At 42.7% G+C, this 14,706-nt stretch overlaps 1 protein-coding gene across 2 annotated transcripts; it reads right to left on the bottom strand.

The window, feature by feature from the left end:
• Nucleotides 1-221: 221 nt before the first annotated feature.
• Nucleotides 222-11,330, bottom strand: STX5 (syntaxin 5). Of its 2 annotated transcripts, none has more exons than XM_083165498.1 (11): nucleotides 11,172-11,330; nucleotides 9,537-9,751; nucleotides 8,224-8,294; nucleotides 7,596-7,651; nucleotides 5,134-5,204; nucleotides 4,906-5,022; nucleotides 3,305-3,361; nucleotides 3,130-3,211; nucleotides 2,848-2,948; nucleotides 2,636-2,757; nucleotides 222-1,336 (listed from the first exon to the last, which is right to left on the bottom strand). In XM_083165498.1, the coding sequence occupies exons 2-11, from the start codon at nucleotides 9,735-9,737 to the stop codon at nucleotides 1,177-1,179; spliced, it is 1,038 nt and encodes a 345-aa protein (XP_083021624.1). In that variant the 5' UTR covers nucleotides 9,738-9,751; nucleotides 11,172-11,330; the 3' UTR covers nucleotides 222-1,176. The 2 variants fall into 2 exon arrangements, with proteins under 2 accessions (XP_083021624.1, XP_083021623.1); XM_083165497.1 differs by lacking the exon at nucleotides 11,172-11,330 and adding an exon at nucleotides 10,967-11,100.
• Between the last annotated feature and the right edge of the window lie 3,376 nt (nucleotides 11,331-14,706).

Raw genomic sequence — 14,706 nt, 5'->3', positions numbered from 1 at the left:
CTGGAACAGGAAGCCACTCTGGCAGTACTCAAGAAATGCTCATGGTAGTGTGCCACGGAACAGTGGCTGAGAACACTGACATAGGCTATACTTATCTCCAATGTGTTCACAGCGAACAACAAACCCACTCATATAGATGCCTCAACCAGAGCAACTCATACCTTCTCTATCCCCTACAAATAGTGCACCATCATTCAAACAATGACCACCACAAACACGAGTTACTGAGCTGAAATGTGTATTTTTTTTCGGCATTCCGCACTATATACAATTTGTACATTGTTTGAAGGTCACAGTCTTCAAATCAAACAAAACAGGGTAGATTTATGGAATGTGTTAAAAAAATTACCCTCCTCTCCAGGTCATTTAATCCATCCCTGTGAGACCTTCCCCAGCAAGAGAGGGCAATGCTTTGCCCGATGTGATATCAATTATTTTAATGTTAGGAGTATTATTAATAATTTAAAAACAAACAGTCTACAAGAGATTAAAATAAGAATGTGTTGTCTCTGTACAAAGGCAGAGGAACCTAGCCGATCCTGTCACACGCCTCTGACCGATTCGAGGAGAGTTCCAGTAAGACACTTCAGATAAGTTGGAATAAAACTTTTCTGTCACACATAATTATCCAATCACTTGATGAACGTTGGCAAATGTCACAGCCTGGGTATACATGAACGTAACATGCATACATACACAGGCAATATATACACATACACACAGCACTTTCATACCATCCATCTACTCGTCACTTTCACTCAAGTCACTGCTGAAGTGTGTGTGTGTACATATATTACATAGTCTAATATCTATTTATATGTAATTGTCATAATATAATATATATATATATATATATATATATATATATATATATATATATATACATACATATACATATATACACACACACACACAAAACCAACCGTGTAGCCTCTCATGACACTATCATGTATGTGCTCTGTATTAGCCAAGGGTAGGCATCCCACTGCTCTACAGGGGCAGTAAAACAGTATGAAGACCACAGCATGCCCACCCTTGATCATCACACGTCATCTGTCACTCACACACACACACACTCACATGTTGACACTTGTGATATTTCCTCCATTGTGTCATTCTGGTATGTCCGGAGGTAGATCAGAGTGTGTGGACAGTTTTGATTGCTAGGGGGTTATTTCAAGCCAGGAAGACCACAAAGATGATGAAGAAAACAATAAGTATAAGGAAGATCTTTATCATCAGCCAGCGATTGGATGTGACGGATTGAAAGTATTTGAGGATCTCTGAGTGGGCGGCTTCCACATTTAAATGCGTATCTTCTACATTCCCATCAATTCTGAGCAAAGAGAGAAAACAGGATGAGGGAGTTGATGGGAAACTAGATTTATACAAGAGAAGGTTGTTTTTTGGGGATAGAAAGGATGGATCAGTTTTAACCTTCATTTATAGGACATCATAAAGAGTGCATATACAGATATGAAGGAATCATAACAGAATACACAGGGTCTGATTCCGAGTCCCGAGAACAAGACCTTAAGTGACCACATATAGTGAATTACAGCAAACACTGTCTGCATCCATGTTCCATACACATTTCTGCAAAACTTATCAAGCCTCTTGTCTCTTATTGTGTGGCGGCATTCATGGGTGTGCAGTAAGAGTCACTTGCTATTCTGTTCTACAAAGAGGATGCCCAAATCAGACAGAATACCTGCACCTAGGATTTGGATTGTGTCAGTGATGATAATGATAGCAGCTACTTTTCAGGCAGAAGAGTGGGGTGGTACAACTTTATAGATACACAAGACTCAGAACATGTCCATACTAATAATAGTATTCTGTTGCAGCACGTGTCCATTTATTACAGTGTGAATAAGTTAGAATACAGGTTTCTCAAACTCAGTCCTCAGGACCCCACACAGTGCATGTTTTGCAGGTATCTTCACAGAATTTCAAGTGAAGTAATTAGCTCCACCTGCGGCTCTTTTAAAATATGTCAGTGAGTAATGAGTGCACCTGCCGGGTGACCTGGAAAATGTGAACTGTGTGGGATCCTGAGGACCGAGTTTGAGAACCACTGAGTTATAGAGTTAACAGCATGTGCATATGCACTCTATAGGTGCGTACACACGGGGGAGATATATTGCTCAGTGTCTCCTTTTCATCAGCGACCAGAGATGGTCGCTGATGAAAGGGAACCTCTGCCGGCGGTGCCGCAGAGGTAATCAGCTGGTCGTAGGAGCAAGCTCCTGCGACCAGCGATTAGAACGGGGCTGAAAACGGGAGCGCGCACCTGGCGATTTATCGCCGGGGCACACTCCCATCACTGGCAATATGGTCGCCAGTGACCATATTTCCAGCGATTATAGCCCTTATCGCTGCCGTGTGTACACGGCTTAATAACAAGGTCAGCACTGACTAAAACCTGTACCCCAGTTGACATGCACAAGTAGGCAGGCCCAGAGGAAGCTAAAAAGTAGGATGGGAAGGGGGTTTGAGTAAAGAAACAGTACATTAGGGAAGACAATCCAGTTTGTGCGAGCCTACATTCTATAGGGAAGGGGAGACAGATAGGTACAAGTTGTCGTGCTTGAACAGAGATCCAGTTCTAACACTGGGATCTTTAGGTCATTACCTTTGTATAGTTTCCTCCTGTTCCTTTACCATATGAGCCAACTGTTGGAAAATGGAGCCCAGTTCAACTATAGTGGATTCTATATTCTGCATTGTATCTGCTCGGCTCTGAATATAGGAATCCTGAATGGAAAAGAAAATGGTAAGTTTACTTTATTTACTGCCTTGATCCCTTTAATTCTCTCATGAATAATCATATTCCATTGCTCCTACCTGCTCATCTATGAGCTGCAGCTGTTGGCTAACTTTAGAATCCATCTCTATTGTCACTTCTCCATGTCTGCGGGAGTCATCCTGGAGGAGAACTGAAGGACCTGGAGATAATAATGTAATAAAAAAAAAGCAGTTTTGGGACAGAACATTGGAAATGTGGATAACTGGTCAGACAGGAATAAAGATAGAGCCAGAGCAGACGCAGACAGAGGATGATAAGTATGTGATCATTCCTACAATAGGGCTGTGACAGATAAACATACAGACACGAAGACATATTACCCATGCCATTGTTATGGAGGGGGAGGGCAGAGACCTGACCCTGCGAGAACTGTTCCCTACGACTCCGCTGCTGCTTTAGATTCTGGGGTTAAAAAAAAAAGATGGCTTTAGAATACTGCAGAACAAGAGAGACCCTTCCCCGCTCTTAAATCTGGTGTAAGTCACAAAGTCTCACCTCTGTCCTTACTTCCAATACAGACTTGAAATCATTAGACATTGATGCCAGTTTTGACTAGAAAGACAAAACAAATGTATACATTATCTTTCTGAGTGTTTGAATTTGAAAAAAAGAAAATCGCACTAATGGAATACAGGTTACAGCATAGTCACATACCTATCAATGGATTAGAGTCTCCATGGGTCCTCAAACTGCGGCCCTCCAGATGTTGTGAAACTACAATTCCCAGCATGCCTTGCCACAGTTTTAACACTCCGTTATAGGAAACCTGTGGCAAGGCATGCACGGATTTGTAGTTTCACCACATCTTGAGGGCCGCAGTTTGAGGACCCATGGATTAGACAGTGTGCATTTACTGGGAGAGAGAATGGATACAGAATGATTCATGATGTGTTTCTATGTACACCACAAGTGACCAATTGGTTACACTTCAGTTAGCTCTTTGACTATGCCTGCCATCATACTAAGATGCAATTTGCACATATTTACCCACAATTCCAAGCATAAGAAACATCTTCATGCTATGAATGTCTAGTAATGCTACAAGTAGTTGTAAACTAGCCTAGATCACTTTATTTATTAACAGTTTCTTATATAGCGCACACATATTCCGCAGCGCTTGCAATATAGTACTATGGGCATGGTTCAGGGTTGATTGCAAATGCAAGATCTCAAATGTGCACTGCAGGTGGGGCTGATGTAACATGTGCAGAGATTGTTACATTTGGGTGTTATTTTGTTTCTGTGGAGGGTAAATACTGCCTGCTTTATTTTTACACTGCAATTCAGATTCAGTTTAAACACAACCCACCCAAATCTAACTCTCTCTGCACCTGTTACATCTGCCCCACCTGCAGTGCAACATGGTTTTGCACATTTGAGAAAGATTTTGCGATCAACTCTGAATCAGGCCCTAAATGCAGGGTAAATATTTAGAATTGCTGTGTTTGTTGTTTAGAACAGTTAACAAATATAGAAAAACAAAACAATATAAAAACAAAACTACAAAAAAAAAAATATACAGTTCTCATAGGAGTTCTATTTCACATGGGATGTTGGGATGTTGCTATGGGCAACCAATCAGATACTATATTATTTTCTAGAAGGTGCTAAATAAATAAGAAGCTAATTCTTGATTGGATGCCCATAGCAACATCGAGTGTGAAATAGAACTACCATCTTAGTACAGGTCCCCCATTGTATGCACTGACAATGTATACAGCTCAAGGAGCAAATTGACTAAGTGTATGGCGACTTAGTCAATTTGAGTATTCCCAAGGTTCTACACACTTGCACTGATGAGTTCTAACATTCCAGTTGAAGGTGTAATGATGTCTCTGCACAGCTAATAGCTTGTATGCTGTCAAAAAACAAAGTGGTCCCGAATGCCGTATGCACAGTTGCTCACAACGATGAATAAGGAGCAATCTGCAGGTCTATACCCCAAATTCATAGGGTGAGGGTTAATCCAGCTGTATGTATGCAATAATACCACTGTTGTAACCTGGCTATAAATAGCCGACACTACTTGAGCTGCTATGGAGGGTGTAGTCCTATAAATGTCGGTCATTGTCTACGCCACAAACTTATCACCTTACCTGAAGAGAGACCACCACAGTATTAGAATGAGTCTGAAGATGCTTTCCACTCTGACTGCCACGAGCTCTAACAAAGGACTGTAACTGGGCAATCTGCTGATTCAGACTACCAATGTCCTGTAGAAGAGAATACAGGTATCCATTAGAATAACTCCCAGAGATGATAATGTAATATGAGCCTTATATTGGACACAGGTATATATGTATATTATGAATACACGCACTTACTTGCTTGATAATGTATGTTAGTTCCTCAATTTCCACAGCTTTGTCATCAAATAGAGACTTTCTTTTAGCCACTGAGGGAAAAGGAGTTATTTATTAGCATAAAAGGTTTTATAACTTTCCTTCCTGATACCAAAATGTATCCGTATACATCTCTGCTTTGTGTTAATTTCCGTATGCTGGAGAAAATGATACACATACACCTAACACTGAGTTATCATTCTTTACTGACGTTTCAAAATAAAAATGCAAATGGAGTTTTACTAATCTCTGCTGTTGTGAAAGGCTTTAGTAAAAAGCACTGATGTGGCCGTATTGTTATCCCAGAGTCTAAAGGCAGGGAGAGATTTGTGTTCCAACTTGGTCAGCCTATTAGTGTTCAGTATGGTTGTGTTCCTTCCATTGCGGAGATAACCATGAATGCAGCATGGCTACTCTAGGGATGGCCATCGTTGCAATTGCCATCGATGGCAATTCTGCAACTGCCCATCGATAGTGCTAAACTATGCAATGGCTGACCATCGATATTTTTACATATCGATGGTCAGCCATTGTGTTTGATTGATTGGCCTGTGGGCCAATCAAAAACACGGGGCGGGGCTTCACGGGTGTCGGGGGCGGGGCTATGCTCCGTGTCCCGACACTTTGAAAAAAAAAAAAACAGCAAAACATTGTTTTGCTGATCCATCGATGGAGAGAAACCATCTGGTTCTCCCCCATCGATGGCAAAAGTATTCAACATCGGCCATGAACCATCGATGATTTCAAATCATCGATGGTCGATGTCCATCCCTAGGCTACTCAGTGATGTCTTGTACAAAAGGAGAGAGGAATAGTTACACTTATACCAAGTGGTTTATTGTCCTTTTTTCCTCCAATCAGATCTCTGCAGCATTATATCAACAAATTACAGGCTCTCTATATAGTTCTAAATAACCACACATGTTATTTATAAGAGCTTTAAATTTGCCGTTCCAGAACAAACTACAAAACAAGCTTAACGGTAGATATTAGTGAAATGCTTGAGTAAGTCTTGAGTCTGTTTTTGAAGAATTCTAGAGTGGGGGCTACTTGAACTATGCAGAGAAGCCATAGAGTCGCAAACAAAGCTGAAAGCTGGGCCCCTAATGGTACAGGTAAAGTCCTTCATCTACAGATCACAGTAATCAAGTGGAGCATTATGAAATCAGAAGTTGCTCTAAGAAACTTGGACTTTGGTCTTGCAGGGCTTTGAAAGTGAGTAGGAAAATCTTAAAAAGGAGTCGCCAGGCAGTCGGCGAAGTGAGTAAGGAATGAGGGAATGGAACTGGTTGGTTAAAAGCCTGGCAGTTCTTTTTTTGTACCAGTTATTCCTTTGCTAGGTAGAGGGCATTGCAGTAGCCTAGGTGTGATGATACAAATTTATGTATGGCTTTAGACAGATCTTATGAGGGATTTTAAGTGCTTGATTCTGCCTATGTTCCTCAGATGAAAGAATGATGGGATTTCTTTGTGGCCGATACCTGATGTTTGTGTCAGATGAAGATTCCGCACATGTTCAAAGTTTTGTAGTTCTGAACCCCTAAATGTTGGTGCTGTTGTTGGCTATGCTGCAGTCTTGTCCTGTGATCTACCACAAGGACCTCCGGTTCATCAGGACTCAGTGGCAGCCAACTGGCACTCATTCAATCCTGAAGCTCATCTAGACAGCAGTTTAGATTGGTTACTGGGTTATCAGAACCTGGAGCAAAGGACAGGTATGGTTGTTTATCATCTTCAAAGCAGTGATAGACCAGGCCATGACATCTGATTATTCCGCCCAGTGGTAAAATGTATACTGAAAAAAGCATTGGAAATAGTATAGAACCCTGTGGGACACCACATATCAGTGGCACTTGTGATGAGGCATATTCCCCACATAAATCTGTGAGAAATGATGTCAACTAACTAAGGACTGTGTCACCCAGTATACAGAAACTCAATTACACTCCATGATCCACAGTGCCAAATGCTACATAGAGATCCACAAGGATGAAGACATTAGAAGGTCATTAAGCACACATACCAGGGCTGTTTTGTGCTAGGTCTTCTCCTGAACCCTGACTGGAATGGATCATAAATATCATGGGTTGACCAGTTGGTTTCTAGTAGAAACCACCTTCTAAATAACCTTTCCTAGAAAAGGAAGGTTTGATACTGGTCTGTAGTTGGTGATGAGGTCAGGGTATAAACAGGATTTTTTAGTGGTCTGACAATTGCTTCCTTTTGTGGTTGAAGAAAAACAGCTGCTCACAAAGAGCGCTTAACTATTTTTGCCTATACAGGGTTAATTATATCTATACACACTAATACAAGCTAGGTTAAGGCAGGGCAATATATGTATTGCGATGCAGCATTCAGGTCATTTCAGCAATGTTTTATGTACATAAGCATGCATACAGCAACCCACTCATACATGAAGCAGTTTGTTCATTGTGCAAACTTACATATCGTTAACTTTTCCAATTTGCTAAATGTGTTGCTAAGGTCCTTCCCAATGCGTCTGTAGAACAGAGAATATAAAGTAAAACAGGTTGGCCGTGTGAACTCTAACATAAGATTTACAAGAATTCATAATTACAGATCTGTATCTATGGGGTAACCTGCTCCTCCCACTATCTGCAAGTCTGTAGCTTTTTCCTCCTTCCTCTTGCCATGCCCCATACAGACCTTCTCTCACTATTACTATTTTTCATTCATAAATCACATGAGAATTGCACTGACTATACAAGATCAGTGTCCTAAAAGTCAATTGCTCTGGTGTTTGGCCAATACAATGGGAATATCCCAGTGGAACAGTTGTACAAAGCCTAATCCAATAAGGTTATCAAATCCTAGCCCAAAGTATAGTCCTAATGAATTTTATACATGGGAAATGTGTATATAATATCAGGTCAGCATGGGAGGAAAAAAAACTGTTATTTTGACCGTAAAAACTGAAAGTGGAAGTAACCCAAAAGTCTGATGTAAGACAATACTATACAGAGATTAAGGAAGACAATTATAAATGAGCATTAGACAATCCAGGCAATATACATATAAAGAAACAGAAAAATAGAAAAAAAAGCGTATTACTTAGCCATAAGAGTGAATTCACTTCTCTGTTTCACAGCATTGAGAGTAGGGTTGGACACCTGAACTCCATTCTGTGAATCAAAGCATACACTGGGTTAAGCAAAGATTGTTTTTAATATGTCACTCTACTAACACCTTGAAGAATTACTGAGCAATCTCCAATCTTTACACAATCTTACAATGGGACAGATGTACTAAGCCCATAGTGAGTGGTAAAGTGGAGAGCTATAAAATAACAAATCAATAAGCTCATAACTGCCATGTTACAGGCTGTGTTTGAAAATGACAATGAGGAGCTGATTGGCTGGTACTTTAATACCGCTTTTGCATTTATGCAGGGTCACACCGGGACTTTTACATTTACGCTTTTGCATTTAAGCAGGCTCGCACCGGAACTTTTAAACGATCCAGTCCCGGTGTGAATCTGCATGTGTGGTGCGTTCAGATCGCAGCAGCAAACCGGCAATAGTGGCAGTTGGCTGACATCATGTGGGGGCGCGGCAGAGGGGCTTGTACCCGATAATTAGGTGCGATGTGAAAGGGGTATAATTCTCTCCACACCTTAGTACATTTCACGGTACTTGTGTATTATCACGGCGCCCACTGCGATTTTCCTATCTAATGTATTCACTGCTCTGTGTCAGTGAATCCATTAAAAAGATAGGATGCGATGAGATATCGGTTTTGATGGAACCTAGAATAATGGCATTTAATGGTGAAATGACATATAATGTCATTTATTTAGCCCCCCCACTATTCACGTCATCCCGAAGCGTGGCAAGTGCCGGCGGTACGTGTCCAACCGGCCTTTTCATACCCCCACTATCCACGTCGGCGTGGATTTGATTTTATATAGTGTGGCGAGCGCAGCGAGCCACCGAGCCCGAAGCGTGGATAGTATGTGTATTATGTACATGTAACATAATACACATCCGCTCGCCACACTATATAAGATCAACTCCACGCCGACGTGGATAGTGGGGGTATGAAAAGGTCGGTCGGACCTGTACCGCCGCCCCTCGTGGGGCTCGCCACGCTTTGGGATCACGTCGATGCTGGGGCGGGGGGCCTTAATAAATTACATTATATGACAAAGTTTCTACAACTTGTTTCCATCTATGAACATATTCAAAAACAGCTGTTTAATCAGATAATTCCTAAGCGGTCATATTTCTGTGGAGGGAGTAAGGAAGATTTGTAAATAATTTTCCTAGATTCTGTTCACTAAACCTCTATGGTATATACAGTAATACAAGTAAAATAGAACTGATACAAGTCAGTATAAATAAACATTTTGTGACTATCACACTGACCTGGCGTCCGCGTAAAGACTTGCAAGCTGACATGAACTCAGCAGTGCGGTCCCGGCAAGACATGACGTCAATTGGTGGGGCAAGAACAGGGGGAGATGCAGTGTCTGAGGCGGTTTTGGAGGGCAGGACCTGTGTCTGAGGGGGTCCTACGTATACTCCGTTCTCAGTGTTACGGGAACCGAGACGTTTACGAGTGTTCATGAGTCCTGGGCCGGCTAAAAAGAAAACTAAAAATTATTTCATGCTAACCACCTTAAAACTTGCATAAAGATAAGGGCACAAATCTGCACATAAATAAAAGATCCAGGATAAAGACTGTAAAACATCTGTCACCAATAATATGGTTTTGCCAAATATTACCGTTAATTATTTTAATGAAATAATTTTTAATTCTTGCTTGCAACCCTATCAGACAGGCAAAACTCATTACCTAAGCTTAATGTTGAATGAAACACAATGATTCTAATAAAAGGCACCTCATGGCTAACTAAGGGCAAATATCTACCTTCCTATTGTCCACCTCCGCAGAGAGGTTGATTTATGCTTCAAAAATCCTAATCTTACACTTTACCCACTCCAGTGGCAAACACACTCCTCTTAAACCGGGTACACACTATGCCATGAGCAAGTGCATACACACATGGCGTTGCCAGTGGGAGGTTGCGAGGGAGGGCGGTAGCGGGGCCCTTGTTGTATTCTGCAGCTTGGCCCTCATTAACAATGCGCTCCCTTGTCTGTACATGCAGGATGATGGAGGGCATTGTTAACAACCAATGCGAGCGTGCAACCGAGATGAGATTAAGCATACAGTTAAGCGGCATTTTAAAGGATATAGCTCAGATGGGGGGAAATGAATGATATTGAGAATATTGCTTAGTATATATGGGGCTTTAGTTACAGGATGTGGAGAAGGATTCAGGTGAACCAAGAACAGCGTGGCTTGGTGTCCTCCACATGGCACAGGACACACATATAAACCTGTAATAATTTAGGGAGCATGAGACCCAACTATCCTTGTTACCCAGTATATGTGTGGCAGACAAGCAGTATATGTTGTCACTTATGACTACATTCATTCCCTGTATGCCCAGTGTGTTAAAGGTTTTAGATCGGTACAAAATAATAATCTGCACAGGAAATCCAGTGCCCAAAATATAAAGATCACAAAGACAAAAAGAATGAAGCCAAACCTAATGTCACATAAATGATATATAGCTTAGCCTTGTCTCACACAGGACACGAATGCCGACTAGCAGTCTATCTGACTGAGGAGGGGATGTAGCAGGGCAGGTGGAAAACTGGCCCATAGCAACCACTCAGATTATAGCCATCATAAATCTAGTACACTCTGAAAAAATGAATCTGACTGGTTGCTATGGGTGTGGAAGGTTGGATGCATGTCCTGCTGTAATGGCCATCTCAGCACACACCTAACATTACTGATACAGGCAACAGGAACCCTGAAAAGCTAGTCCTAAAGTTGTGACGTCACTCAAAGATCTGCTAAACTCATTTCCCTTAGCGAAGCGACTCTTTGTTTTGACGTCAGTTGTAACCAAAACCACTGAAAGCCCCCTCTGAATGACGTAAGGCTCCGTAATTTGTACACTTTTGTTTACGGTCACCGGTACTTACGGTCCTTTATACGTCACAATTCCCCGTCCGTCTCTCCGACCACCACAGCTGATGACTCTGTGCCGGAGGTTTCGCTTACGTCAGCGCCACGTAAGTCCGCCGTCATTGGCTGCTGCCGCTGCGCGTCTCCCGGCGCACGCTGATGACGCATCTAGAGGGCGGTAACAGGGGCTGTGGAGGAGGCAGGGCTCTGAGCGAGCGCTCTCAGTCTCGCCTTATGATCTTTATTTCATAATTCATTTTTATTTCTCTCTGTCACTCAGCAGAACCAGGCCCTAGCACGGGTGTGTTGGAGACGTGCGGTGTAGTGGAGGAGAGGCCGGTGGGACGGGCGCACTCATCTCTGCCCGACACCCTAAACACGCGCCGCTCAGTTTCTGACGGCTCAGCATCTTGCAATAATGCATTAATCTGCTTTATATATCAAACCGGAAACGGCAGGGGCAGTTTGGGATCTAAACACATCACAGGAAATTTACAGAAGTAACCCTAACGGGTGTGTGGTCTGTCAAAAGTGCAGGAGCCCTCCTCCTCATAGTCCTATAGATTGTAAGCTTGCGAGCAGGGCCCTCCTCCTACCTCCATCTCAGTTTGTATCTACCCAGTTTTCTTAATTACTGTTGTTTCCAATTGTAAAGCGCAATGGAATATGCTCCACTATATAAGAAACTGTAAATAAATAATAGGGCATTATTCTGAGTTGGACACAGGTGCTGCCTTTCTTGCGACTTTTGCTGAGCTAAAGTCTGACTTTATAATGATTCTGCTACATACCTCCCAACTCCTGATTTTTCAAGGGACCCTGTCCCTTGCTCTGCTTCCCTTTTGTGGAGGCCACAACAATTTTTGAGAGTGCGCTGTTATGACGCATGCGGGTGTCTTGCTTTTCGTTTTATAAACTTTGGGAGGTATGCTGCTACACAGCCATTACCTGGGGTCCCTGTCACTTGCTGCTCTGCTTCCTTTTTGTGGAGGCCACATCCATTTTTGTGAGCGCGCCATTATGACGCAAGCGGGTGTCTTCCATTTCTCTGTCATTGCTGCACTGCTTCCCTTTTGTGGAGGCAACACCCATTTTTGAAAGTGCTCCATGATGACGCATGCAGGAGTCCTGCTTTTTGTTTTATAAATGTTGGGAGGTATGCTGGTGCACAGCCATTACCTGGGGCACAACTGTTTATGAATGTGCAAGGAGAGAGAGACCCATAGCCATAGTGTCTACAAGCGCTGCAGTCATTCTATGAGAGTCTTTATACGCTGTGCTAAGTACAGATCATCCGTCTGAGCTGTAATGGGAGTCATTCACCATCTCTCTATGCAACCGCTATCAATAGATAGAATTCCTTTATTCGTCTCACAATGGAGAAATTTGCAATTGTTACAGCAAGTTTCAAGTACAGATACGAGTAAATAGCATAACAATAACACACATGATAAGATAAATAGTCCAAACAATAAAAATCAAGACTCTAAAGGTGCCCACACACTACAAAGATCTGCGATCTTAAGATGTGCACATAAATGATTAGCCTTTTGTCCGTCCTGGATAAAAGATTTCAGTCAAGCGCACATCTTTACCAAAGATTTTTCTTAAGATCTCATGTGCGATCCTATGGATCTTTTGTTAAATCTTCTGATCTTTCGTGCAGCATGTAAGATCAGAAGATTTAGCAAAAGATCCACGGGAGCGCGCATCGGACTGATTTTTAACCGATTATCGTAAACATCAGACGATATATCGGACATCGACCAATCGGCAAAAAAATCGTTCTAGTGTGGGCACTTAAGAACATGTAGGTCTCCTACAGACCATGACAGTTGTACATTCTAATTGCAGCCGGAAGAAAAGACCTGCAATATCTCTCCGTTGAGCATCGAGGTGAAGCAACCTATTACGGAAAGTACTACACAGATCCGTCAAAATATATTTGAGAGGGTGTGAAGCATCCAATAAGGATGTTATCTTGCTAATCATTCTCCTCTCACCCACTATCTACAGAATCCAAAGGCATTCCTAGGACAGAACTGGCCTTCCTTATACCCCTTTCACACTGCAGCTCTTAATCGGTATATTGCCGATTTTTGAACCTTTTAAAACGGTTAGTACCGGTACTTGCATACAGGTAAAAAGCAGAGTCCTTCACAGTTCAGAGATGTTTTTTATGCAGTGTGAACGACAGCAGTGAGCACTGAGCTGGCTATCAGGGCAGTGGATATTTATTTAGCGGGAGCCACTTATTAAATATGAACATATGTAATGAGCGGCTCCTTATATATGCACTGCGCTGTCTTATAGCTACTGTCTGTCCTGCTTTCACACTGCAAACCTGTTTGAGACCCGGCATTTATGTGTGGTGTGAAAGGGGTTTAAAACGGTTATATACCGTCTTTCATCTGCAATGTGAAAGGGGTTAAGTGGCTCAGAGCCGTTTTAAAATACCGGGTCTTAAACGTTTCGGCAATGTCAAAGCAGTATTACTAGTCTGTTTAGAGGCCCATTTATCAAACCATATTTGCGGCTAAATCCCCGAAAACACGTGTTCGGGGTTTAGCCGTAAATATTAAGTATCCCCTAAATGTATCATAGGGGGACTGCAGCAGGAATCTCCGATCCCTGCTGCCATCCTCCATGCAGCGTCGCCGGCTGCATCCCCCATAGGTTTCTATGGGGGATGCAAAGTTGCCCGATGTATCACCATCGGGCAGCCCGGCATCACACCCCTGGGCTATCGCCATTCTAATATGGCGATAGCCCATTGTAGCCTATGGCTGCACATCGCACTGCCCTGCTCGGGCAGTGCGGTAAGAGGGGTCTGCGCATAACCGCGCATGCGCTGCCCCCCGGCTACCGGGTTAGGGCTTCGCAGGGACGGGCTCCTTTCGGAGCCCTGTCCCTGTGCCCTTAAAATTGATACATTGCCCCGATATGATCGCATTTTACAATGCGATCCTGGGCGGTAATATTCCGCCCAGATCGCATTGTAAATGCGATCATGATAAATGTGCCCCTTAGTCTCTTATTGTCTGCTGTTGAAACACTGCTGCCCCAGCAGACCACTCTGTAGAATATGGCCAATGCCACTACACAGTCGAAGAAGGTCTTCAGGTGCGCTTTCTGCACTCCAAAGGACCTCAGTCTCCTCAGCAGCTAAAGGCCCTTATTCTGATTCACTCTCAGAGGCAAATTCCTTCTCAAATGGACAAAACCATATGCACTGCAGGTGGGTCAGATGTAACATGTGCAGAGAGATTTAGATTTGGGTTATTTTGGTTCTGTGCAGGGTAAATACTGGCTGCCTTATTTGTACACTGCAATATAGATCTCACTTTGAAATAAAACCCCACCCAAATCTGCCCCACCTGTAGTGCACATGGTTTTGTCCATTTGAGAAGGAATTTGCCTCTAAAAGTGAACTAGAATAAACCCCAAAGTCTGCTCTGCCCTTTCCTAGAAAGAGCAACAACACTTGTGTCACTCATATAGGGCAGGGTTGCCGACTTTAAGATTCTCCTCTCCGAGAGAAGCCCGGAGAGA

Source organism: Crinia signifera, chromosome 11 (genome assembly GCF_055691185.1).
Source record: "Crinia signifera chromosome 11, ASM5569118v1, whole genome shotgun sequence".
Classification (NCBI taxonomy): domain Eukaryota; kingdom Metazoa; phylum Chordata; class Amphibia; order Anura; family Myobatrachidae; genus Crinia; species Crinia signifera.
Note: the sequence above shows the minus strand (reverse complement) of the source record. Positions and strands in the feature narration are given on the sequence as shown.

What these genes read in the sequence shown, in the direction of transcription:
- STX5 (XM_083165497.1), bottom strand. An exon ending in GAATTCACTCTTATGGCTAA is followed by an intron (nt 7,652 to 8,223) that starts GTAATACGCTTT and finishes TCTGTTCTACAG; the next exon opens with ACGCATTGGGAAGGACCTTA. An exon ending in TAACATACATTATCAAGCAA is followed by an intron (nt 5,023 to 5,133) that starts GTAAGTGCGTGT and finishes TCTCTTCTACAG; the next exon opens with GACATTGGTAGTCTGAATCA.